Consider the following 25,213-nt stretch of genomic DNA (forward strand, 5'->3'; position numbering starts at 1 on the left):
AGTTATATCTATTATTTAATACATTTAAAATGTTCTTTGTCAATATCAAATTCTTAACCTGTGTTTCAAGATTAGCTGGGAGGTCGTAATTATGTCATTTACCTCTTTTAATTTTCTTTTCTGTGTGTGAAGTTGGAAAACTAGTGAAACAATACAGTATTGATTCTTAATCTTATTTTGATTCTTGAACTACTATATTCTATTAACATACTACACATACTCTTGTATAAATTAGTCTTAGTGCAAAACAGAAAGGGGACATCTATTGCCCTTTTTACTTTACCCTTCTTAAATGACTTGTTGTATTATTTAATTAAATGCATTATCTTAATAAATGTATTATATTATTAAGATGCAATCATTAGTCTTCAGTGTCTTAAACTCATGGTGTATAGCATTTTTAATAAGAGTTTTAATATCTGTCTTGATTATTTCAGGAAACAATATTCAGTTAGATCCATGGCTGAAGAATTACAAGGAGCCAATTTCTCTCACACAAGGTTTATATTCATGGGATTTCCAGAGCTCTACAAGCACAGACGTCTGCTCTTCTTTCCATTTTTTATAGTATATGTGGCCATTCTGGTAGGAAACTCCACAATCCTTTTTGTGATAAAAACCTGTGAGAGCCTCCATGGCCCCATGTACATTTTAATAGCTGGCATGGCCCTTGTCAATGTAATTGTCCCTACAGCCATTATTCCCAACATGCTGCTGAGCTTCTTATTTGACTGGAATGAAATTTCCTTGGTTGGCTGTCTCACTCAGATGTTTGTCATTCACTTCTTCTCCTCTGTTGAATCCACAATCCTCTTGGCCATGGCCTTGGATAGGTTTATTGCCATTTGCATTCCTTTGCGCTACAATGAAATCATGAACCCGACAGTGTTTTTAAAACTCAGCATTTTTACTGCGGTTAGGAGTGGATCAATAATGACCAGTCTCGTTATTCTGGCCCACTCCCTGTCTTTCTGTGGATCCAATATCATCAAGCAGTGTTACTGCGAGCACATGGCACTGGTTTCTTTGTCTTGTAGCAGCACTAGCAAAAATGAAACAATGGGATTGATAGTGATTATTTGTTTTGTAGGCTGTGATGTCTCGGTTATTGTCTTTTCTTATATTATGATTTTGAAAGCTGTCCTAAGAACCGCGTCAGTAGAAGGGCGCTGGAAAGCCTTCCACACCTGTGGCACCCATCTGATAGTGATGCTGTTTTTTTACCTCACGGGCAGTGTCACGTTTTTAGCACACAATCTCAGAATCGCCATTCCAACAGATGCACACACTTTTCTGGGGATAATGTACATAGTCTTCCCTGCTGGTCTCAATCCCATTATCTATGGGGTACGAACAAAAGAGATTCGAAACGTGATTGTGAGATTGTTCAGAATGAGGCGAAAGTTGGTAGTACCAGTCAATACCAATAAAGTAAGATATCAGTGAATGTTTCTTTTCTTCAGAATTTCTCAATCTCTTCTCAAACTGTCAAGCTTCCCAACAATAATCCCCATCTATGAATTGGCTTCATCACTCTGCTCTCCTCCCCACTGATAGCTGATGTGTGGGGAGCGTTCTGGCGCACTATGGCTGCCATCGCATCATCCAGGTGGGGGCTGCACACTGGTGGTGGTGTAGTGGAGTCCTACATATAGGAAAGTGCTATATAAGTGTAAGCAATTATTATTATTATTATTATTATTATTATTATTATTATTGTTAACAAGGAAATACCATGCAAAAATCCTGGAACATATATTACATTTCAGTCTTTATAAGGTGCATGTGATATTGTTTATATATACCTCATTATATTTTCTTAACAAAAAATGTAAAACCAGTAGGAACCTGAACATTTCTCTAGTATACTCAATAAAACCATACTCTGCAAACATTGTATGAACATTGAAAAATGTTCTGTGTTACACAAGAAGACATTGTACATGAACAATGGGTAATAAGAGTGTGGAAGATTTGTTTATAAGCACATATACAAGGGTTTAATGTACTGTTTGTGTACTGTTACTTGCACACAGACATATCTTACAATCGATTTACCTTACAATGCTGTGATGAATTTTAAGACCTAGCAGTCACAATGGATTATGGGAATGTGAATTAGCACTGATTTCCAACATTAGAAAACAGAACCATCTGAATATACTAATATCTATTATTCTATTTCCAAACAGCTGTCAGTACCTAGATTTTACAAACCCAGAGTGGAATTAGAAGTGTATTTAAACGGCTACATTTTCTAAATGATGTGTTACAGTAATTAATATTTACATTACCATAATTCATATCTCTCCAACATTTTCAAACATTTCTAATGTGGGTGAAAATAATAGATTTTAATACCCTAGCTATTTACATTTTTCTTTGTATTTGCAAAAGTTTAGTTTGTTTACTGTACGTTATACTTTTTAATAAATAAAATGTACCCAATGATTTGTAAACAAAGCTAGTTCTTCATCAGTGTCATGTGTCATTGTCGATGCTGGTGTCATTTACTGTACTTCGCAATGCTGTGTTTAGTGTTAAAAGCAAGCTCTGACCCATGAAGTAATGCACTGTGAAAAGAAGGTACTCATCTATGACAACAGACAGAGCTCCAATGCTTGTTTTTAGAATACATCATAGTTAAATATCAAAGCATGAGCAGAAAATGGTCAAAATTAATCTTTATATATTTGTACATCATCATTACACACCTGCCATGGAACACAATGGTATTTTAATAAATATGTGCATCCCACTGATCAGACACAGCACATTGTGTTTTTGAGGTGGGGCCCTTTAATCGGAAAAGTGCTTGTGATATACATGACAAACCTCAGCCTGAAGATGCACTAGTGGCAATGTGAGATGAGCTTTTTAAATTCTGGGTGTCTAATGTCTAGTGCACTAGAAAAACAAAATTACAAACATAAAGCATAATCAAGAATACCTGTTTTACAGACAGATGAGATTAATATTGTTTTAGTAATAGTCTAAGGAATAATATTGTTGATGAAAATAAATTTTTCATTCATGAGGATTTGTGTATTATGGATTTATACAGAGCGATTAAATATTACATCATGCATTCAACTTCAGCCTTGCATGTGTTATTAGAAAAAGGAGTGCATGATATGTTCCAAGAAATTAACTTTTATGTAATGCAATTTATAGGCATTTTTCAGTACGTTTATCGAACACTCAGATATTCTGTTTTGGTAGCAGGACCCAGTATTTGTGAAACTAGTCATGAAAAGTATGTCAGTTGAGGCCTGTATCACTTAAATTATTTTTCTGGATAATTGGCTTAATAATTCTTTAATATCTGCTGCACAAGATGTTACTATCACATGGATAATGCTTTACTGGGACTGTGCAAATGACATAAAGTGCATGTTGTCATGATATTTGTTTTAGCATCATTTATACCACTTGTTACAATTCCTGTGTCCATGTAAAGCACTATGCACCTAATAGTGAATAATAATAACATTTATTTTATATAGCGCCCCTAAATGTGTTTTTTTAAGCACTTAATAATGTATTGTGTAGCAGTTATGAAGGTATTATAAATATTCAGATAAGGAATTGCCAATATTTCTTAATACAACCCTTTAGCTTTTGGTCAAATTGACAAACAATTATTTGAGCTGCAGAATTAACCCTGCTGTTGACAACTCTTTCTCAATCCTGCCCCCTGCCTTGTTCTATGTGTTCCATTTTCTCCTGCAAGTTCATTATAGTAGGATGGCAAGGGATTTGATCTGTGTACAACAGTAACTATGGCTTAATGACCTCTTACTTTGCAAACAAAACAAAGATACATCTTAATGACCTGTTGCACTGGTATTAGCAGCATTGAACAGCAAATTGTTAACAGCCACTGGACACTTAACTGTTGCCCCAATGAATGTGGCAGGGCACAGAAGAACCAATTATTTCTGTACAGTAATTACTGTGAAAACCATTGCATATTCCACAAGGTATAAACTGTCCTAATGAAAGATGCTTGCAAACTGGAAAAATGCAGGAGTCAGACAAACATTGCTTCCTCACAGAAAATTATCTTTTTTTTACTCTTTATTCTCCTTCAATTCTGTCAATTAAGTTAATCTTTCACCACGTAAAGGAAACATAAAAGCAGTATGGCACTTTAAAAAGACGGGGTGCTTTTGAAAAAGCATATAAAAGTCCCAAAGAATAGAAATTCAACCAAATATCACTTGCACCAGTAAATCTTGAAATTCATGAGGATTTCCAAGCAAATGAAAAAATGTTTTCTATGAAAGATAGTATAATTATAAAATATATAATAAATATTCCCCAAAAAATAAGCTCATCGTTTGTTATCTTGTTTCATAATAATAATTTAGGGAACATAAAGTTATTTTCTGTTTTTGTTTATATAATTAAAAAAATGTCTTTATTAGTTCTTATTGCTGTTCTGTCTTCAATAGAAGGGAAAGTTTAGTTCTTAGGAAAAGAATCTTTAATTTTCTCAACTGCTCCTTCATGTGTAAATTAGCTACACTGAATGATAGGAATCTGCATGCCTGGAGAAACAATAAATGCAGTGTTGATTCATGCACCTGAGGTGTGTCTTTGTGTGTGTATTTGGTGTGAATTGGCTATTTACACACCAAAAATTAACTCAGTATTGTACACCAACAGCCCTATTGCTTTTGATCAATATTTTTTTTTAATATATAGAACTGGCCTCTGGCCTTGTTGGTGCTGACATACTCATTAAAAGAGTCTGTCCGTGTTATTTCTCCTAATGAGCAGTTGCAGCCTGTGTAGAGTAAATAAATTAGCTAAGGACAAATTTTATTCCCACAAGAAAGGAAAAGAAAACCAAACAATTGCTTCACAATAACAACAAAGCCAATTAGACTTTTGTAGTGGAGCAAGTACTTGGAAACTAGGACATACATAATTGGTCACCAAAGGTACACTTAACAAGGTAAATATAAGTGTAGCAATTAAAAAAGATTTGATATAACAAGCTGTGTTTATACAAGCTGACCCTTGATCACTTGTTTGTTAATTAGATTCCTAATGAAAAACAACTTTTAACAGACCTTTTAAAAACAGGTTTAGTGATGTTTTACAATGTTCATTCACTCTTTAGTCAGTGATACAGTTATCCACCATACTAATACACTCAACCTAGGAGAGGTCATGCATGTATTTTTCTTACTTTATCTTCCAAACAGCTTTTCTAATCCATTACTGTATTTCAGAAAGAAATCAGATCGGGTAACAAGAAACCTAAATAAATTCACGTGAATACAACTTCCCCCAACCCACCTGACACTCAAACACAGATATATAAGTATTTCTCTTTCATCTTAATGTACATTTTGTTAATAGCAATAAAAACACAATGTGAAAGCTTTTAGACTGTATAACTGTTGCTTACCATTAGAGAGTACAAATTCATGGGGAAATGGTACACTGAGTGTGAAACACTGAGTATCTATTGGAAAACAGACAAAACAACATGAATTCAGTAACACTTATCAAGTTTTATAAATGTTTATGCTTTAGAAAATGTTGAAATCCAGAGTGTTTTATGCATATCAACAGAGTGGCTTTTACAGCACCTTTGACTGTTTTTATGATCAATGCACAATATTTAAAAAATATATATTTCCTTTATCACAGTTATCAGGCATGAATCCTGTTATATTGGCTAGCATGCATCTGTGAATAGGAGCTAAAAGTTACCTTTAAATAAATGAAACTGATAAGTAAATGGGATGTTTTGTCATATGGCATAGGTAAGTGGGAATTAATGGCATGTGGCTTATGTTGTGGCACATTCTTATGGCACCTGCGTGGTATCAGGAGCTGATATATGACATGCCTGCTAAGGGGTATATCACTGATATCCATTTCAACAAAGCAATATACTGTACTGTAAGTCTAATCATTAACAAGCCTAACACTAGAAATTAAAGCAATTCCATTTTAATAGTAACCCAATTTATCACACAGGATACGCTTTTGGCCTAAAAAGAGTCACTAGAAAGCTGACTTCAGGTCTAGAAATTCCAGTGGATGGATGGACAGATGTTTTCATCCAGACCACTTACAGTAGGCTGACTCAGAGCTTCTTCTTAAAATCAGTGCAACACACATACAAAAAATGTCCTGACTTTTTGAATGCTTTCAAGATGTTTATTTGATTCCCATATAATAATACAATAGTGCATTATGCATAATTTTAGATAATAATGTATGGTGTCATAATACAGAAATAATGCATTATGACACCAAAACTGGATATTCCAGTTCACATTCCTCCATCTTTATAATAATACAGAATCACTAATTATTTTTGTTACACTTACAGTATCTGATATTCAATAGCCTTTTGTGCATTTTTGGATCTTCTCTTGTACCTGTAAACCTGCCAAGCATGCAGAAATGGATTGAGGAGGTTTAGGTGACTCCTCCAACCCATCAACTTTCAAGCCATTTACAATATCTTTAAACATGGTGCTCAGTCAATTCTGCACTATGGCTTGTGGTGTCCCAGCTACAGCTGGCTAGTGACATGACCCAGGCAGGAGCCTGACACTTGGATCACAGAGCTTAGCCTGCACTGCAGCGAGCATTTTGCTGCTTGAGCCACTAGAGAGGACCACATTCTCCAGCTTTTATTCTTCTGTTGTCCATCACAGGGTTTGGAAATATGTGGAATTAAACTCGTTTAGTGATAAACTGTATACTGGATGGTGTACTGTATATCAATCTAGAGACTGAGAGCACAGATAAATCAAACTACCCAGTGTTAAAGAACAACACGGTAATATTTCATTCAGTACAGTACCCTTGAACTGTGAAACACCATTGATCGCCACATGAGAGGCTGATGATGGGCTACTGTACATTTACAGAACATTTTTATTTTTCTCTGTTTTATCCACTACAAACTGCTGTACACTTTCATGAGGTTAAACTAATGAGCTCTGTTAGCATTTAGGCTATAAGGGAAAAAGTGAAGATTTCCTTCAACTAAAAAGACATTTATATTTGTTTGAAAAACTGTGATTGACACAAGGTTTTTATACTTAAATGATATGAAATTAAAAGGTAACTGTTCAGGCAATTTTATTTTTAAATTGTACAGTATGTTTTAAAATCATATTCTTCACATAGTAATGCCGTATGTTATGTCATCTGCAAAACTCATTTTTACAGACATCTTGCACTGTAGTTTCCCATCATTATTATTTATTTGTAGCATTTATTTTATAAATAATGTTAACTACATGCATCTTGATCAAGCTCTTATAAACCAAAAGCACTGCCTCATCTCATTACTAATGCCTTGCATATGGGTCAACTTCTCCTCATGAGGTGTTTCAAAAATGCTTGATGGATTTCTTTAGTCCTAATAGAATAAACAATGGGGTTTAATACTGGAGGGATGATTAGATACAAAACTGAAAATATATTGTGTACATGAACAGGAATTCCACTACCAAACATGTATACAAAATAATTAAACATTAAAGTTACGTAGAAGGTCAGGATACAAAACAAATGAGCTCCACAGGTGTTTAATGCTTTCAAACAAGCTCCTTTTGATCCAAGTTTTAGCACTGCTGTGAATAGCATTATGTAAGAAAAGATAATCATTACAGAATCAATGCCTCCTACAGAAAATACCACTGACAGTCCGTAATAACTATTCATGGTTATATTAGCACAGGCCAGTTTTGCTACAGCCATGTGATCACAGTAGCAATGGGGGATAATATTAGAAGAACAATAAGGCAATCTGGATGCTAATATAGGTATCAATCCAGGTAAAATGATGTCTCTCATTTAAAATGCAACAAACACTTTTGCTATGTGAGTCCTTGAGAGTATTGCTGTGTAGCGTAAAGGGTTATAAATGGCAATGTATCGGTCACAAGTCATCATCACTAGAACTGAGGATTCCAGTGATGCATAAACATAAATGAAGAACATCTGAATAAAACAGCCTTCAAATGAAATGGCCTTGTTGTTGAGCCAAAGCACTTCCAGCACTTTTGGTAAAGTACTTGTGCATAAACCAATGTCCACCATTGCCAGCATGCAAAGGAAAAGGTACATGGGAGAGTGCAGACTCTTCTCTAGTCTGATCACTAGAATTAGGATGCTGTTAGCTGTGAGGGCAGTGATGTAGAGGACAGTGAGAGGGACAGACAACCAGTGCTGCAGGTTCTCTAGCCCAGGAAATCCCATCAAAATGAACACTGCTGGACGGAGGCTGGAGGTGTTGACAGCTGGCATCCTGTTGCTTCCTGCAGACACAGCTAGATAGAAAGCATGAGTTCATTTACACACAAATAAGCACTTGAATTTTTAAAACAAATTAATCTTTTTCAAATATTTAAAGCCAGCAATCATTATCAGTTTTATTTCAATTTTTTAAGCATCAGTGCACATTTTACCATGCATCAATTTCTTGGGAAACTAATAACGGAAATCTTACCAAACTGACAAGTACTTGCCTGGATCTTCGCAAGTGGGTCTGGGGTGCTCTTTCACGGTGAGCAAACATTGCAGCAAACATTATTTATGACATCCGAGAAAATACTCTGAGGAATAATTTGTTCTTTCATCGCTTTGGCTGCATCTCATTTGCTTTTGGTCAAGACATCTCACAGGAGGCTGATTGTTGTGTTTTGACAAATAGACATCTCTGTCAAGAAATACATGAAGACAAAAGAGAAGTATTAACAAAACTTGTAATAAGACATTTTAATACAATGTTACCTTAATTCTGACTCTCTGAAGGGCACTTGTACTATTTTTTAAACAGTGTTCCTTTAGCCTCAGTAATAATATTACCAATATTGTCAGCATTCTTAGTGTCTTCTCTCTTAATCAAGTGAAGAAAAGGAGGTCATAACAAGTGTCTATATTACAATTTCTACAGGCACTTAACCACTCTACCAGCTTGGTTAGAGTATAAGCTACATAGGCCCTGCTAACTATTCAGACTGTGGTTGTTTATTAACAATGTGAAAGGATGTACAATCGATTATTTTTGGGGGGAATACTCAAGAATTTTTACACATTTTCTTTCTCTTGCTAGACATTTTTCAGAAAGGTTAAGCTTTAGTCTAAACCAAAGCTGTCAGTTTTTGCATGTGTTGGATCTCACCACTTTTTAAAAATGTAGACTTTTGGTTGCCAATATTGTCAGCATTCTCAGTTGTGACACATTAATACAGATGCAGCCATTCAAAATGATCGGGTTATACCGCGGTAAAATGTGGTGGGCGTTTCCCGGTATAACACGGGTTACCGTATAATACTGTATAATACCACATAATACCGCAAGTAAGATAATAGTATCCGGAATTACCACCAGGTCGAGCTAATAAGGCTCAACCTCTCATGTACAGCGTTTGAGCTGTCGCCATCAAAGTCTTTAAAAAGATAAAGACACTAATAGTATTAATAACGAATGACCTTGGACAAGCTGTAAACTCAAAATATTACCCTGGTCCACATTCTTTGTAACCGTCTTTGTAACCGAAAAGACTTCATTTTTTCATTGACAAAAAGTAACACCACAGCATTTAGTTGATCCAATCACGTATTCGTTTCCAATCATACAAAGTAATTCTTGAGAATCTCCGATTCACCATGCCTTTCACATGCTCATAAAATATATTAATTTAGGAACATAAACGTATTACTGTATGTAAACTGTGCTGTATATGGCTGGTCTTGGTATGTTAAAGAAAAAATACACACCAGTATTCCATTTCTCCCTAAACATTTTAAGCATCAAAGTCTTACATGTGGTTATTTTGGAAATAACCACGTGCTCCTTGCTCCTTCTGACCATGTCACTGTACGTTTATACAGTCTACAGTACTTTGTAAGGTCCAACTTCACTATGTCCTCAGTTTTCTTTTAACATTTCATTTAACATTTATTCCTTTGCTTGTGGTCTGGGTAATTGGAGACCACGCTGTTATGCTTCCTATGGTGATATACGGGTTTTTCGCACGAAGCCGTATTGAGCAGTATTTCTTGTGTTAAGAAAGTTAGGTGTTAGCATAAACTATAAGTAATCAATAATATTAAATTTAGCACTGTAATAAATTGTGCTAATAATAAATTCTATTCTACTCTGAGAATGTAAGGGGGAGGAAAAATGCCCGTGGTCTTTTCACTGATAAACTTGTGTTAACAAAAACTACAGTATGCTTAAGAGTTGTTCAACCGTTTTTTTTTTCAGCACAGCACAGACTGTGCCTGCTAGAGCACCACAATTCACATTCAACATCACAGATCAGTTCCAGTGTGTGAGATCTTGCTTTTTGATCTGTGCTTGATCTTTGATCTGAGCTTTAATAGAGAGTTTATCTCTGTAAATATAATAATATCGAGTGGTATTAAACGCAACTTTTTTGTATAGATGACACTTTTCTAAAATGTCTTTAAAAATCAAAACGATTACAATTGGCACGACTGTAGCTTTTCACGATAACTCCTAGGGTTACGTAAAAACTTTGTGTGCATACAAAATACTTGTGGCTGTTTTCACAGCCTTCACTATGTCTTTTTATTTTATTGTCATAGATTTGTTAATCTATATTAATTTGTTGATTTGTTAATTACTGTTATTGGGCAGCGGAGCACTAGCAACAGACTGCTCCAGCTACGGTGTTCGAGGGAACGTTTCCGCAGGTCTTTCCTCCCGGTGTCTGTCAGGGTGTATAACGCTGCCGTAGGCTAGGACTGTTAGCTCGTCTATGGACAGCATGTTGCTCCATTGCACTTTTGGGACACTCAATCTGTATATACCTATGCACATTTTGCACATATGTGTATTGTTTTTACAGTGACTATGATCATATTTTGCACACACGTATGTATTTATTTTTATTTATTTACTTTATTTTATATTTATTTTGTATTACTGTACATATTCTAATCTTTTGTCTATTCTGGTGTCTGTTTTTTTTTTGCTTGTCTTGGATGTCATGCCCTCTGCTTCCAGAGGGCGCTCCTTCTCTGTCCTGTCTCTCATTTCTGGTTCTCTGCTGTCCTTCTGGTGTTTCTCTCTCTCTGGGGCTATATATTTCCAAGTCTTTCATTCTGTCTTGGCTCAGCATTGACGTTCGGATGTCCTGAAACCCGCCTAACCATCCATGTCGCCCCACGTCCGCTGCCTGAGGGCATAGGTTTCTACCTGACTCCTAAACTGCTGAGCCCGGGACTTTTTCCCGTTCCGCCGCTACGCATGTGGGTCTTTTTCCGCTCTCCCGCTCCACGGTCTGTCCCCTCGGACATCCTTGACATTGGACTGCTATAACACATTAATTTCCCTATGGGATCAATAAAGTCTTATCTATCTATCTTAAAAGACTGTGTAGGCCAGGGGTTCCCAATTCTGGCCCTGGAGAATCAGTGCGTCTGCAGATTTTCCAGGTCTCTTCTTAGCATCATACTGTACCATCATAAAGAGCAGAAAGAACCTGTTAAACTGGTATAATTTAGCCAGAAGGACCCCAGCTGCACTCAAACCTGTAAACACAGCAGCCCTCCAGGACCAGGATTGAGGATCCCTGGTGCAGGCTACAGGATCAATGGTTTCAAACCACTAACATACTGAGAGACACAAACAGCACAAAAAATGCTACAATTTATTTAAATTATGAATCTCTATATGTACAGTACAATGCATAGTTAAAAGGAACGTCTTTGTTGACGGATTTCATTTTATTTAGGGGGCACCAGTAATGGGTAGGGGACAATGAGGGGCGCCGTATAAATGGCTGACCCTACACTCTGACCCCCAGCTTCTCTCTCTCCTCTCTGTCTGTGTGTCTCATGGAGAGCAAGCTGGGGTCTGCGAAAAGACCAATTCCTAATGCAAGAAATTGTATATGGCCAATAAAGTGATCTTAAATCTTAAATCTTAAAAAATGCTTGTCTTATATTTGATATTTCTATTTATTTTTCTGTTGTACAGTATGATTTAAAATCATATTCTTCACATAGTAATGCCATATGTTATGTCATCTGCAAAACTCATTTTTACAGACATCTTGCACTGTAGTTTCCCATCATTATTATATATTTGTAGCATTTATTTTATAAATAATGTTAACTACATGCATCTTGATCAAGCTCTTATAAACCAAAAGCATTGCCTCATCTCATTTCTAATGCCTTGCATATGGGTCAACTCTTCTCCTCATGAGGTGTTTCAAAAATGCTTGACGGATTTCTTTAGTCCTAACAGAATAAACAATGGGGTTTAATACTGGAGGGATGAGGAGATACAAAACTGAAAATACATTGTGTACATGAACAGGAATTCCACTACCAAACCTGTATACAAAATAATTAAACATTAAAGTTATGTAGAAGGTCAGGATAATAAACAAATGAGCTCCACAGGTGTTTAATGCTTTCAAGCGAGCTTCTTTTGATCCAAGTTTTAGCACTGCTCTGAATATCATTATATAAGAAAATGAAGTAAGTACCACATCAAAGCCTGCTATAGATAATGCCACTGACAGTCCATAATAACTGTTCATAGTTATATTAGCACAGGCCAGTTTTGCTACAGCCATGTGATCACAGTAGCAGTGGGGGATAATATTAGAAGAACAATAAGGCAATCTGGATGCTAATGTAGGTATCATCCCAGTTAAAATAATGTCTCTGATTAAAAATAAAAAAAACATTTTTGCTATGTGAGTCCTTGACAGTTTTGCTGTGTAGCGTAAAGGGTTATAAATGGCAATGTATCGGTCATAAGCCATCATCACTAGAACTGAGGATTCTAGTGATACAAAAACATAGATGAAGAACATCTGAATAAAACAGCCTTCAAATGAAATGGCCTTGTTGTTGAGCCAAAGCACTTCCAGCACTTTTGGTAAAGTACTTGTGCATAAACCAATGTCCACCATTGCCAGCATGCAAAGGAAAAGGTACATGGGAGAGTGCAGACTCTTCTCTAGTTTGATCACTAGAATTAGGATGCTGTTAGCTGCAAGAGCAGTGATGTAGAGGACAGTGAAAGGGACAGACAGCCAGTGCTGCAGGTGCTCGATCCCAGGAAATCCCATCAAAATGAACACTGCTGGACGGAGGCTGGAGGTGTTGACAGCTGGCATGGCTCTCTGTTGCTTCCTGTACACACAGCTAGATAGAAAGCATGAGTTCATTTACACACAAATAAGCACTTGAATTTTTAAAACAAATTAATCTTTTTCAAATATTTAAAGCCAGCAATCATTATCAGTTTTATTTCAATTTTTTAAGCATCAGTGCACATTTTACCATGCATCAATTTCTTGGGAAATTAATAACGAAAATCTCACCAAACTGACAAGTACTTGCCTGGATCTTCGCAAGTGGGTCTGGGGTGCTCTTTCACGGTGAGCAAACATTGCAGCAAACATTATTTATGACATCCGAGAAAATACTCTGAGGATTAATTTGTTCTTGCATCACTTTGGCTGCATCTCATTTGTTTTTGGTCAAGACATCTCACAGGAGGCTGATTGTTATGTTTTGACAGATAGACATCTCTGAAATACATGAAGACAAAAGAGAAGTATTAACAAAAATTGTAATAATACATTTTAATACAAAGTTACCTTAATTCTGACTCTCTGAAGGGCACTTGTACTATTTTTTAAACAGTGTTCCTTTAGCCTCAGTAATAATATTACCAATATTGTCAGCATTCTTAGTGTCTTCTCTCTTAATCAAGTGAAGAAAAGGAGGTCATTAACAAGTGTCTATATTACAATTTCTACAGGCACTTAACCACTCTACCAGCTTGGTTAGAGTATAAGCTACATAGGCCCTGCTAACTATTCAGACTGTGGTTGTTTATTAATAATGTGAAAGGATGTACAATCGATTATTTTTGGGGGGAATACCCGAGCATTTTTACACATTTTCTTTCTCTTGCTAGACATTTTTCAGAAAAGTGAGGCATTAGTTTAAACCAAACCTGTCAGTTTTTACATGTGTTGGATCTCACCACTTTTTTAAATGTAGACTTTTGGTTGCCAATATTGTCAGCATTCTTAATTGTGTCACATTAACACCTTCTTAGTTAAGAGAGTCTCCAACAGACTACTGAGTTATATTGTTGAGGATGACATCCTGGTCCTTTGAAGAAATTGGTACTGTAGATGAGATCTTTAGATCAATTACATCCTAGCAACCACACAAGCTAATGGGTTGAAAGGCCTCTTCTTGTTGTGCAACGATTCTAATGGTCTTTAATCACCTGACATCACTAAGTAAGATGTAGGCATTCGTTTTGTTTTATTGTCATAGATTTGTTCGTCTATGTTAATTTGTTAATTTGTTAATCTTTGTTAATCTATGGGTCCACCGTCCATTCACCTCACAGGCCTTCACTCCAGACACCCTCTTCATGTCCTCAGTCACCCCATCATGTGATCCCTCCTACTCCTACTCCATCTTCCCCTGCCCTCCTCTGCTCCATCACAGCTGACCAGGTCAGAAGGGAGTTGAGGAGACTCCATGCAGGGAAGGCAGGGAAGGGTCCTGACAGTGTCAGCTCCAGGGTGCTAAAGATCTTCGCGGACCAACTGGGTTTAGTGCTGCAGTACACCTTCAACCTCAGCCTGAGATTAGAAAAGGTTCCGGTGCTCTGGAAGACATCTTGCCTGGTACCAGTACCCAAAAAGGGGCACCCTAAAGTCTTGAATGACTACAGACCAGTGGCACTGACATCACACCTAATGAAAACTCTGGAAAGGCTTGTACTGGACCACTTCAGAACCCTGGTGAGTACAGCACTGGACCCCCTGCAGTTCGCCTACCGGTCACACTTGGGAGTGGAGGATGCAGTCATCTATCTGCTACACAGAGCTAACTCTCACCTGGAGAAGAAGGGGACCATTGTGAGAGTTATGTTCATTGAATTCTCCATTGCCTTTAACACCATCCATCCACTTTACCGAGAGATAAGCTAAGGGCGGCGCAGGTGGACACTCCCCTGGTGTCCTGGATTATAGACTATCTGACCTGCCGGCCACAGTATGTATGGCTACAGAGCTGTGCTCCACAGGGGACTGTCCTTGCTCCATTCCTGTTCACCTTTTACACCTCTGACTTCAGGTACAACTCTGATGCATGTCATCTGCAGAAGTTTTCGGATGACTCTGCAATTGTGGGGTGCATTAGAGAGGGGAGGGAGGAGGAGTATAGGAGCTTGATTACCAACTTTGTGTAGTGGTGTCATCTTAACCATCACCAGCTAAACACCAGCAAGACCAAAGAAATGGTCATGGACTTTCAAAGGAATAAGTCTCCGCTTAACCCTGTTTCCATCCAGGGTGAGGACATAGAGGGGTTGCAGTCCTACAAGTACTTAGGAGTACACCTGGATGATAAGCTGGAGTGGTCTGGTAACACTGACGCCCTGTCCAAGAAAGGTCAGAGCTGACTCTATTTTCTTAGGAGGCTCAGGTCCTTTGGTGTGTGTGGAACACTGCTACACATTTTTTATGAATCAGTGGTGGCGGCGGCCATCTTCTACGCTGTTGTGTGCTGGGGCAGCAGCATCATGACGAGATGCAAATAGGTTCAATAAACTTATCAAGAAGGCTGGCTCTGTGTTGAGGCTGATCCTTGACCCCCTGGAGGTGGTGGCTGAGAGGAGAATGCCGACCAAGCTCACAGCCGTCATGAACGCCTCTCATCCGCTTCATGGGACTGTTATTGGGCAGCGGAGCACTTTTAGCAACAGAGTGCTCCAGCTACAGTGTTCAAGGGAACGTTTCCTCAGGTCTTTCCTCCCGGCGTCTTCGGGGTGTATAACGCTGCTCTAGGCTAGGACTGTTAGCCCTTCATTTGCTCGTCTATGGACAGCATGTTACTCCATTGTACTTTTTGGACATTCAATCTGTATATACCTATGCACATTTTGCACATATTCTTATTGTTTTTACAGTGACTATGATCATATTTTGCACACACCTATGTATTTATTTTTATTTATTTATTTTATTTTATATTTATTTTTTATTATTGTACGTATTCTAATGTTTTGTCTATTCTGATGTCTGTTTTTATTGCTTGTCTTGGGCTGCTGTAACACATCAATTTCCCTACGGGATCAATAAAGTCTTATTGTCAATAAAGCCAGGGGTTCCCAATTCTGGCCCTGGAGAATCAGTGTGTCTGCAGATTTTCCAGGTCTCTTCTAAGCATCATACTGTACCATCATAAAGAGCAGAAAGAAGCTGTTAAACTGGTATAATTTAGCCAGAAGGACCCCAGCTGCACTCAAACCTGTAAACACAGCAGCCCTCCAGGACCAGGATTGAGGATCCCTGGTGCAGGCTACAGGATCAATGGTTTCAAACCACTAACATACTGAGAGACACAAACAGCACAAAAAATGCTACAATTTATTTAAATTATGAATCTCTATATACAGAATGTACAGAATATATATGCACAGTACAATGCATAGCTGAAAGGAACGTCTTTGTTGACGGATTTCATTTTATTTAGGGGGCACCAGTAATGGGTAGGGGAAAATGAGGGGGGTGATGCTCGTCTTATATTTGATGTTTCTATTTATTTTTCTCAATAACATTAAAAGTAGTAAATGTGTTCACCAAATATAATAAAATTTAACTTCTTTGGTCAGAAGTTCAATACAGCAAATTTCACTTCTAATTCAGAAAGGTGTGTGAGAGTCAGGTTCAGTTTCATTCACAGCCTGGTTTGAAGCCAGTAGGTACTCGCATCACCCTGCTTAAATGCTTCATAACATCATTGCCTGTGAGACTGGAAATTTTAAACCACAGGAGAGTACAAATGTTTACTGTAAACAAGAATAGAGATTAACCAAATTAAATGGTGACTCATAAAATACAGTGCATTCACATACAGTATATAATTGTGTACAGCATATATAGAAGGATTTTTTATGGTGTACACAATGTTTTAAACCAGTTATTTCAGTTAACCTTTTTGTACAACATAAAATATTCTATTTTTCACACTCTTATGTTTTCACTCTCTGCAGTTTTAACCTCCTCTCTCTCATTTTCTTTCCATATACTGCATATATTGGGCATTAAAAACACAATAATTGATATTATTTCCAAAGTTAATTTCTAGTATTATAATAAATAAATGTATGTTTTAAGAATTCTGAAATTACTCAGTGTACTATAGCTTACAGTTTCTAACTGGAATTTTACTGGCTGTAACATCAAATAAACAATTTGAAATCACTTCACCTCTGGCACTTTTTTCCCTTTAATTTGCATTCTCATACTTACCAAATTTAATTTCTGCTCAACTCTTTTTAGAGTCACATTTTAATGTTAAGAAAGCCTGATTCCATATCTTAGTTTTACAATTTACTTTTGTTTTCAGCAGTGTTTTGTTTATGTTCCTTACATTTTTCTTTACACAGAGAAGTGAAATTCAGAAAATATTGGAATTATTGCTACATTAATCAGTGAAAATTAATTTTAGGCTCAATTGTTCTTCTTAAAAAGTGTTTCTGGAATGCTTGACGAATTTCTTTTGTCCGAACTGCATAGACAATAGGGTTTAACACTGGAGGAATAAGAAGACACAAAACTGAAAAAATATTGTGAACATGAACAGGAATTTCATTTCCAAATCTATATACCACATAATTAAATATTGTAGAAATGTAGAAGTACATGATAACAACCAAGTGAGACCCACAGGTATTTAGAGCTTTCAAACGAGCTCCTTTTGATCCAAGTTTTAGCACTGCTCTGAATATCATTATATAAGAAAAGATAATCAGTACAAAATCAAAGCCTGCTATAGAAAATGCTGCTGCCAGTCCATAATAACTGTTCATTATAATATTAGCACAGGCCAGTTTTGCAACAGCCATGTGATCGCAGTAACAGTGAGGAATAACATTAGTAGAACAATAAGGCAATCTGGATGCAAATATTGGTATCAGCCCAGTTAAAATGACATCTCTGATTAAAAATGAAAAAAATATTTTTGCTATGAGAGTCCTTGATAGTATTGTTGTGTAGCGTAAAGGGTTATAAATGGCAATGTATCGGTCATAAGCCATCATTACTAGAATTGAGGATTCTAGTGATGCAAAAGAATAAATGAAGAACATCTGAATAAAACAGCCTTCAAATGAAATGTCCTTGTTGAGCCAAAGGACTTCCAGCACTTTTGGTAAAGTACATGTGCATAAACCAATGTCCACCATTGCCAGCATGGAAAGGAAAAGGTACATGGGAGAGTGCAGACTCTTCTCTAGTGTGACCACTAGTATTAGGATGCTGTTAGCTGCGAGAGCAGTGATGTAGAGGACAGTGAAAGGGACAGACAACCAGTGCTGCAGGTTCTCTAGCCCAGGAAATCCCATCAAAATGAACACTGCTGGACGGAGGCTGGAGGTGTTGACAGCTGGCATGGCTCTCTGTTGCTTCTTGCACATACAGCTAGATAGAAAGCATGAGTTTGTTTACACACAAATAAGTACTTGAAGTTTGAAACAAAATTATTTCCTTAATTATAAACGGCATTGTTTGTAATAAGGTTTATTTGCATTATTTTTAAGCATCACAACACATTTTACCATGTCATGGTTTCTCAAGAAATTAACAAAAAGGAATCTCACCAAAATGAGACGTGCCCTGTATTTCACTGGATCTTCACAAGTGGGTCTGGGGTGCTCTTTCACAGGGAGCAAACGTTGTAGGTTATTTATGATATCCGAGAAAATACTCTGAGGATTAATTTGTTCTTTCATCGCTTTGGCTGCATCTCACAGGAGGCTGATTGTAGTGTTTTGACAAATAGACATCTCTGTCAAGAAGTGCATGAAGACAAAAGAGAAGTATAAACAAAAATTGTAATAATACATTGAAATACAGTGTTGCTTTAATTATGACTCTCTGAAAGGCACTTGTACTGTTTCTAAACAGTACATTTAGCCTCAGTAATAATATTATCAGTGTATTCTGTCTTAATCAAGTGAAGAAAAGGAGGTTATTAACAAGGTTCTATATTAAAATTTCTACAGACACTTATACAAATGCTGTACAGGTATAGTCACAGGCCAAAATACTTGGACCTCAATTCAACTTACCAGACTTTCTTGGAGGCCTTCTTCAGAAGAATGATACATGCTTTCATTATCTTTCCTTCTAGAATAAATGCCAAATCCACTTCAAGCTTTTCTTGCTACCTGCGGGGGCTCAATACTTAATTGTATTCAGTTTTTGATAGAGACGGTTCAGGCAGAGAATGTTCTGTATATAGGACATTTTACTGCAGAGCAATAAAACTGACCTCTGTAGTGATGAAACTACAGAGCACTTTCTCATGGCTTTCTCATAGATCACAGTGCAAACACACATGGGTTAATTACTCAAGGTATGGTGCCCATCAACAGCTCAACAGTAGTCACCATTGCTGTACAAGCTGATGATTAGAATGTGTGATTTTCCAACACACACTAGAAAAGGTATTTTATGTGCAGGTGTCCTCTGGCAGAGGCCTTGATGTAGAATCACAGGGAGGTGTGAGATGTAGCCATGTGCTTATGAACGTTGTGTTGAGCTCTTTGCATTTTAAAATGATGCATTAGTAATTAATATAGAGCCACTCTACCAGGTTGGCTACAGTATAAGCAACCTACAGGCCCTGCTAACTATTCAGACTGTGGCTGTTTATTAATAATGTGAAAGGATGTAAAATCAATTATTTGTTTGGGAATACTTAAGCATTTTTACACATTTTCTTTCTCTTGCTAGACATGTTTCAGAAAGGTGAGGCTTTAGTCTAAACCCAAGCTGTCAGTTTTTGCATGTGTTGGAACTCACCAATTTTTTAAATGTAGACTTTTGGTCGCCAATATTGTCAGCATTCTTAATTGTGTCACATTAACACCTTCTTAGTTAAGAGAGTCTCCAACAGACTACTGAGTTATATTGTTGAGGATGACATCCTGGTCCTTTGAAGAAATTGCTACAGTAGATGAGATCTTCATATCGATTACATCCTAGCAACCACACAAGCTAATGGGCTGAAAGGCCTCTTCTTGTTGTGCAACGATTCTAATGGTCTTTAATCACCTGACATCACTAATTAAGATGTAGGCATTCGTTTTGTTTTATTGTCATAGATTTGTTAAAAGACTGTGTAGGCCAGGGGTTCCCAATTCTGGCCCTGGAGAATCAGTGTGTCTGCAGATTTTCCAGGTCTCTTCCCCTGCATTATACTGTACCATCATAAAGAGCAGAAAGAAGCTGTTAAACTGGTACTGTATAATTTAGCCAGAAGGACCCCAGCTGCACTCAAACCTGTAAACACAGCAGCCCTCCAGGACCAGGATTGAGGATCCCTGGTGCAGGCTACAGGATCAATGGTTTCAAACCACTAACTTACTGAGAGACACAAACAGCACAAAAAATGCTACAATTGATTTAAATTATGAATCTCTATGTACAGAATGTACAGAATATATATGTACAGTACAATGCATAGTTAAAAGAAACGTCTTTGCTGACGGATTTCATTTTATTTAGGGGGCACCAGTAATGGGTAGGGGACAATGAGGGGGGTGATGCTCGTCTTATATTTGATGTTTCGATTTATTTTTCTCAATAACATTAAAAGTAGTAAATGTGTTCACCAAATATAATAAAATTTAACTTATGCAAACATTTTAGTCTTTGGTCAGAAAGTTCAATACAGCAAATTTCACTTTATTTCAAAAAGGTGTGTGAGAGTCGTTTTTTTAGTTTCATTCACAGCCTGGTTTGAAGCCAGCAGGTACTCACATCACCCTGCTTAAATGCTTCATTGCATCATTGCCTGTGAGACTAGAAATTTTAAACCACAGGAGAGTACAAATATTGACTGTAAACACAGATTAACCACATAAAATGGTGACACCTGAAATGCAGTGCATTCATATAAAATATAAAATACACAAGGTTTAAAATCAGCTGCTTGAGTTAATATTTATTTACAACTGTATTTACTTTCTTTTGCACACTGTAGCTTGACCTCCCCTTTTCTTTATTTCCATATTCATTCTTAAAATAATTAAAAATATAACAACTGGTATTATATCCAAAGTTCATTTCTTGCATTATAATATACTGTAGTGATGTGTGTTTTAAGAATTCATAATATAGTCAGAATTCAAACTGGATTTTACAAGCTAATGTAAGAGAAATTAGAGAAAGAATATGAAATCAATTAATCTTCTGCACTATTTTTCCATTAAATGTTTAGAGTCACATTTTGATGTTAAGAAAGTCTGATTCCAATTTATTTTACAATTTACTTTTGTTTTCAGCAGTTTTGTTAACATTCCTTACTGTTTTCTTTACACAGAGGAGTGAAATTCAGAAGCAAGCAAGACGACATTGGAATAATTGCTAAAATAATCAGTGAAAATTCATTTTAGGCTTAATTGTTGTAAAATAATTGTCCTCCTTAAGAAGTGTTTCTGGAATGCTTGACGAATTTCTCTTGTCCGAACTGCATAGACAATAGGATTTAACACTGGAGGAATAAGAAGACACAAAACTGAAAAAATATTGTGAACATGAACAGGAATTTCATTTCCAAACCTGTAAACCACATAATTGAATATTGATGTAATGTAGAAGTACATGATAACAACCAAGTGAGACCCACAGGTATTTAGAGCTTTCAAACGAGCTCCTTTTGATCCAAGTTTTAGCACTGCTCTGAATATCATTATATAAGAAAAGATAATCAGTACAAAATCAAAGCCTGCTATTGAAAATGCCACTGACAGTCCATAATAACTGTTCATTATTATATTAGCACAGGCCAGTTTCACAACAGCCATGTGATCACAGTAGCAATGGGGGATAACATTAGTAGAACAATAAGGCAATCTGGATGCTAATGTAGGTATCAGTCCAGGTAAAATGATGTCTCTGATTAAAAATGCAACAAACATTTTTGCTATGAGAGTCCGTGACAGTATTACTGTGTAACGTAAAGGATAGTAAATGGCAATGTATCGGTCATAAGCCATCATCACTAGAACAGAGGATTCCAGTGCTGCAAAAATATAAATGAAGAACATCTGAATAAAACAGCCTTCAAATGAAATATCCTTGTTGTCGAGCCAAAGCACTTCCAGCAATTTTGGTAAAGTACTTGTGCATAAACCAATGTCCACCATTGCCAGCATGCAAAGGAAAAGGTACATGGGAGAGTGCAGACTCTTCTCTAGTCTGACCACTAGTATTAGGATGCTGTTAGCTGTGAGAGCAGTGATGTAGAGGACAGTGAAAGGGACAGACAGCCAGTGCTGCAGGTGCTCGATCCCAGGAAATCCCATCAAAATGAACACTGCTGGACAGAGGCTGGAGGTGTTGACAGCTTGCATGGCTCTTTGTTGCTTCCTGCACACACAGCTAGAAAGCAAGAGTTCTTTTACACACAAAAAAACACTTGAAGCATGAAATTCATTCATCCCCTTAATAATAAAAGTCACTATTTGTTTTGAGTTTTATTTCCATTAATTTTGAGCATCACAGCACATGCTACCATGTCACAGTTTCTTGAGAAATTAGAAAAAGAAATCTCACCAAAATGACAAGTACTTCCCTGAATTTTCACAAGTACATCTTCACAAGTGCGTCTGGGGTGCTCAGTCACAGCAAGTGAACATTGTAGGTTATTTATGATATCTGAGAATATACTCTCAGGATTTGTTCTGTTATTTTTTTGGCAGCATCTCATTTGCATTACGTCAAGACATTTCATAAGAGGCCAACTCTCGTATCATCACAAACAGTTACCTTGAATGTTAATACCCTCAGGAATGTAATGCAAGAAGATGAAGGAGGAGTATCCACAGATATCATTTTAACAACACCAACAATATTTTCCTATTAATATTTGGACAAAAGCAGTATTACTGTTTTTTAAATGTGAGGCACATGTTGCAAACACATGCAAACATATTGTAATCAGTGTATTTGACCACATGGATTTATTTTGTAATGCAGCAAATAGTCTGTTCAAAGCAGGAGAAAGTTATGGATTCAAGGTTTTCTTTCTAGAAGAGTTTACATTATATTTGAAAAGTACTGTACATGGGATCATCTTTAGCAGTGTAATGAATCTGAATTACTTACAGCCCAGAAATCGAATTTCCTTTGTGAATACTGAAGTGAATAACATGAGAAGTCAAAATACTACACATAACATGAGAGTGATGTCTGAAGATTTCAGTTCTTGCGTTGTGGTACAAGTCAGACAAGGACTGACTACAAGTTTAAGTTAAACACACAGTAAGGTATTGTCTTCATTATCCATTCTTCACCAATCACAAATATAGTACATGCTTAACAAGCTGGTGAACAGAAAGCACAATCTTACTGCACAGAGTGGAAAGGTCATCTTTATGAGCAGAATACACTGTGCACTGGGGAGTTAACAGAGAACAGAATCACACAGGTCTGCAAGGTCTGACAAGGTGCTGTGTAAGTTCTTTGTGTTCCATTAGAGTCATCTTTGACACTGATTGATAAAAATTCAAATTGATCTAGAGCACAAGTTACTGTAGATTTTCATTCAGTTATGCATTTTTTTGGAGCCCTTTCAGTGTGGAATTTTACCATTACATGGCAAGGTGGGAGAACAAATTAACAGTACCACTATACTGTATCAATCTTTATATTAATTGATTTTTTACGGACAACCGCACTGCACACTGTTTATTACCAATACGGCAAACTCTGTGTGGTAAACATCTGCTGTTGTATTGAAAGCCAAGGCATGATGATCTTTTGATTATCGCAGAGTGCTCAGGTTGTATTGCTTAAATAAAAGCAAGAATTGATTATTAAGTAAGCTTTAAAGCGACAATATGTAAACAGCTTATCACTTATTGATATTTTGAACTGTAAATTGGTTTTGTAAAAGCTATTGATTTTATTTTAAATAGACCACAATTCTACAATTACCAATTCAGCGAAGGATTCTTCTGCATTCCAGGCTGTGTTATACTGTATATCACTGGTATTTGGTTTTCATAATTCTCAGGTGTCACTAAAAAGTCTGTAAAGTGGATACATGAGGAAACTTAATACTTTTTAACACTGAAAGTGGATCATCTGTCTGTTTTACATCAAATTAAAAAAAAACTCCACATGGTATTTCAAAAAAAATATTTTTGATAATCATTAGCAAAATAAAAAGATGACAGAAAGGACTTCTTTGATGCACCCCATAGTTTCTTATGGCACATCTATTCTTTGAATCAGACTTTGCTTTCTATACAAACCTTTTAAAAATGATTTCAATTACTACAACAGCTGAGCATGGTAACAGAAAACATGTGACTTTAAACTGAAAAAAAAACTGTACTGTTCCAGTATGAGTGTCACAACCTCTGTTGCACCAGTCCTCTCATAAAGTTTCAGATAATTGGACAGTAAAATCGGTCATGCTGCAAACATATCACTTGTTTTTTTTTAATTAATTAAATAATTACTTTACATGCAATGTACTATATAATGGAACAATTAATAGGTTTATTCCATGCTGAAAAAAAGAAGAAAGAGAACACAAAGTTTCAGCCGTGGAACCTTCTTCAGGGGTGGGAAGCCTGAAGAAGGCTCCACGGCCAAAACGTTGTGTTCTCTGTCTTCTTTTTTTCAGCATGGAATAAACCTATTACTTGTTCCTTTGCAGCCTACGCATGCTGACGCAGCTACCCACCTGAACATGTACTATATAGTGCTTACCATATACTGTATAAAAAGACATCACCACTCATGACAGTTTTTGCCTAATGTGTTCCTTCGTCTTCAGAAGTACAAATGAATAACCCCTCCTTTCAATTTTAATGACTGTTAGGAGTATGATCCTAAATGAAAAGATGCACAGTGCATGAAGATATATAAAATATTTTGAGTCACTAAAACATACACAGCACACATATAAAATGTATAAAGATTCAAATTTAAATTTTATGGGATTTTGTATTTAAATTTACTCAAAAATAGTAGCCTTGTTCTAGACAATCTATGTTCATATTCCTCAGTCTTTAATCCTGAATTGCTGAAAGATTACAATTCTTTAAACGTTCAACAGCTGATGACAAATTTAATATACACAAATATGAACACAAACAATCCATATTATATTTTGTTCC

The 25,213-nt window shown here is 36.6% G+C and overlaps 4 protein-coding genes and 1 pseudogene across 4 annotated transcripts; 1 reads left to right on the plus strand and 4 right to left on the minus strand.

Moving 5' to 3' along the window:
• The first annotated feature begins 459 nt into the window (after positions 1-459).
• LOC148830196 (olfactory receptor 52E4-like) lies at positions 460-1,446 on the plus strand. The gene has a single exon (XM_088921960.1). It carries the CDS (start codon positions 460-462, stop codon positions 1,444-1,446), a length of 987 nt encoding a protein of 328 aa, XP_088778086.1.
• A 5,904-nt stretch (positions 1,447-7,350) lies between these two features.
• Positions 7,351-8,292, minus strand: LOC148830197 (olfactory receptor 52E4-like; annotated as a pseudogene).
• Positions 8,293-12,191: 3,899 nt separating this feature from the next.
• Positions 12,192-13,154, minus strand: LOC148830198 (olfactory receptor 52E4-like). The gene has a single exon (XM_088921968.1). It carries the CDS (start codon positions 13,152-13,154, stop codon positions 12,192-12,194), a length of 963 nt encoding a protein of 320 aa, XP_088778094.1.
• Positions 13,155-17,503: 4,349 nt separating this feature from the next.
• Positions 17,504-18,466, minus strand: LOC148830199 (olfactory receptor 52D1-like). The gene has a single exon (XM_088922518.1). It carries the CDS (start codon positions 18,464-18,466, stop codon positions 17,504-17,506), a length of 963 nt encoding a protein of 320 aa, XP_088778644.1.
• A 3,000-nt stretch (positions 18,467-21,466) lies between these two features.
• On the minus strand, positions 21,467-22,435 carry LOC148830200 (olfactory receptor 52E8-like). The gene has a single exon (XM_088921972.1). The coding sequence runs from the start codon at positions 22,433-22,435 to the stop codon at positions 21,467-21,469; it is 969 nt and encodes a 322-aa protein (XP_088778098.1).
• Positions 22,436-25,213: the final 2,778 nt, after the last annotated feature.

The sequence above is a fragment of the Atractosteus spatula genome, chromosome 7 (genome assembly GCF_055471065.1).
Source record: "Atractosteus spatula isolate fAtrSpa1 chromosome 7, fAtrSpa1.hap1, whole genome shotgun sequence".
NCBI lineage: Eukaryota > Metazoa > Chordata > Actinopteri > Semionotiformes > Lepisosteidae > Atractosteus > Atractosteus spatula.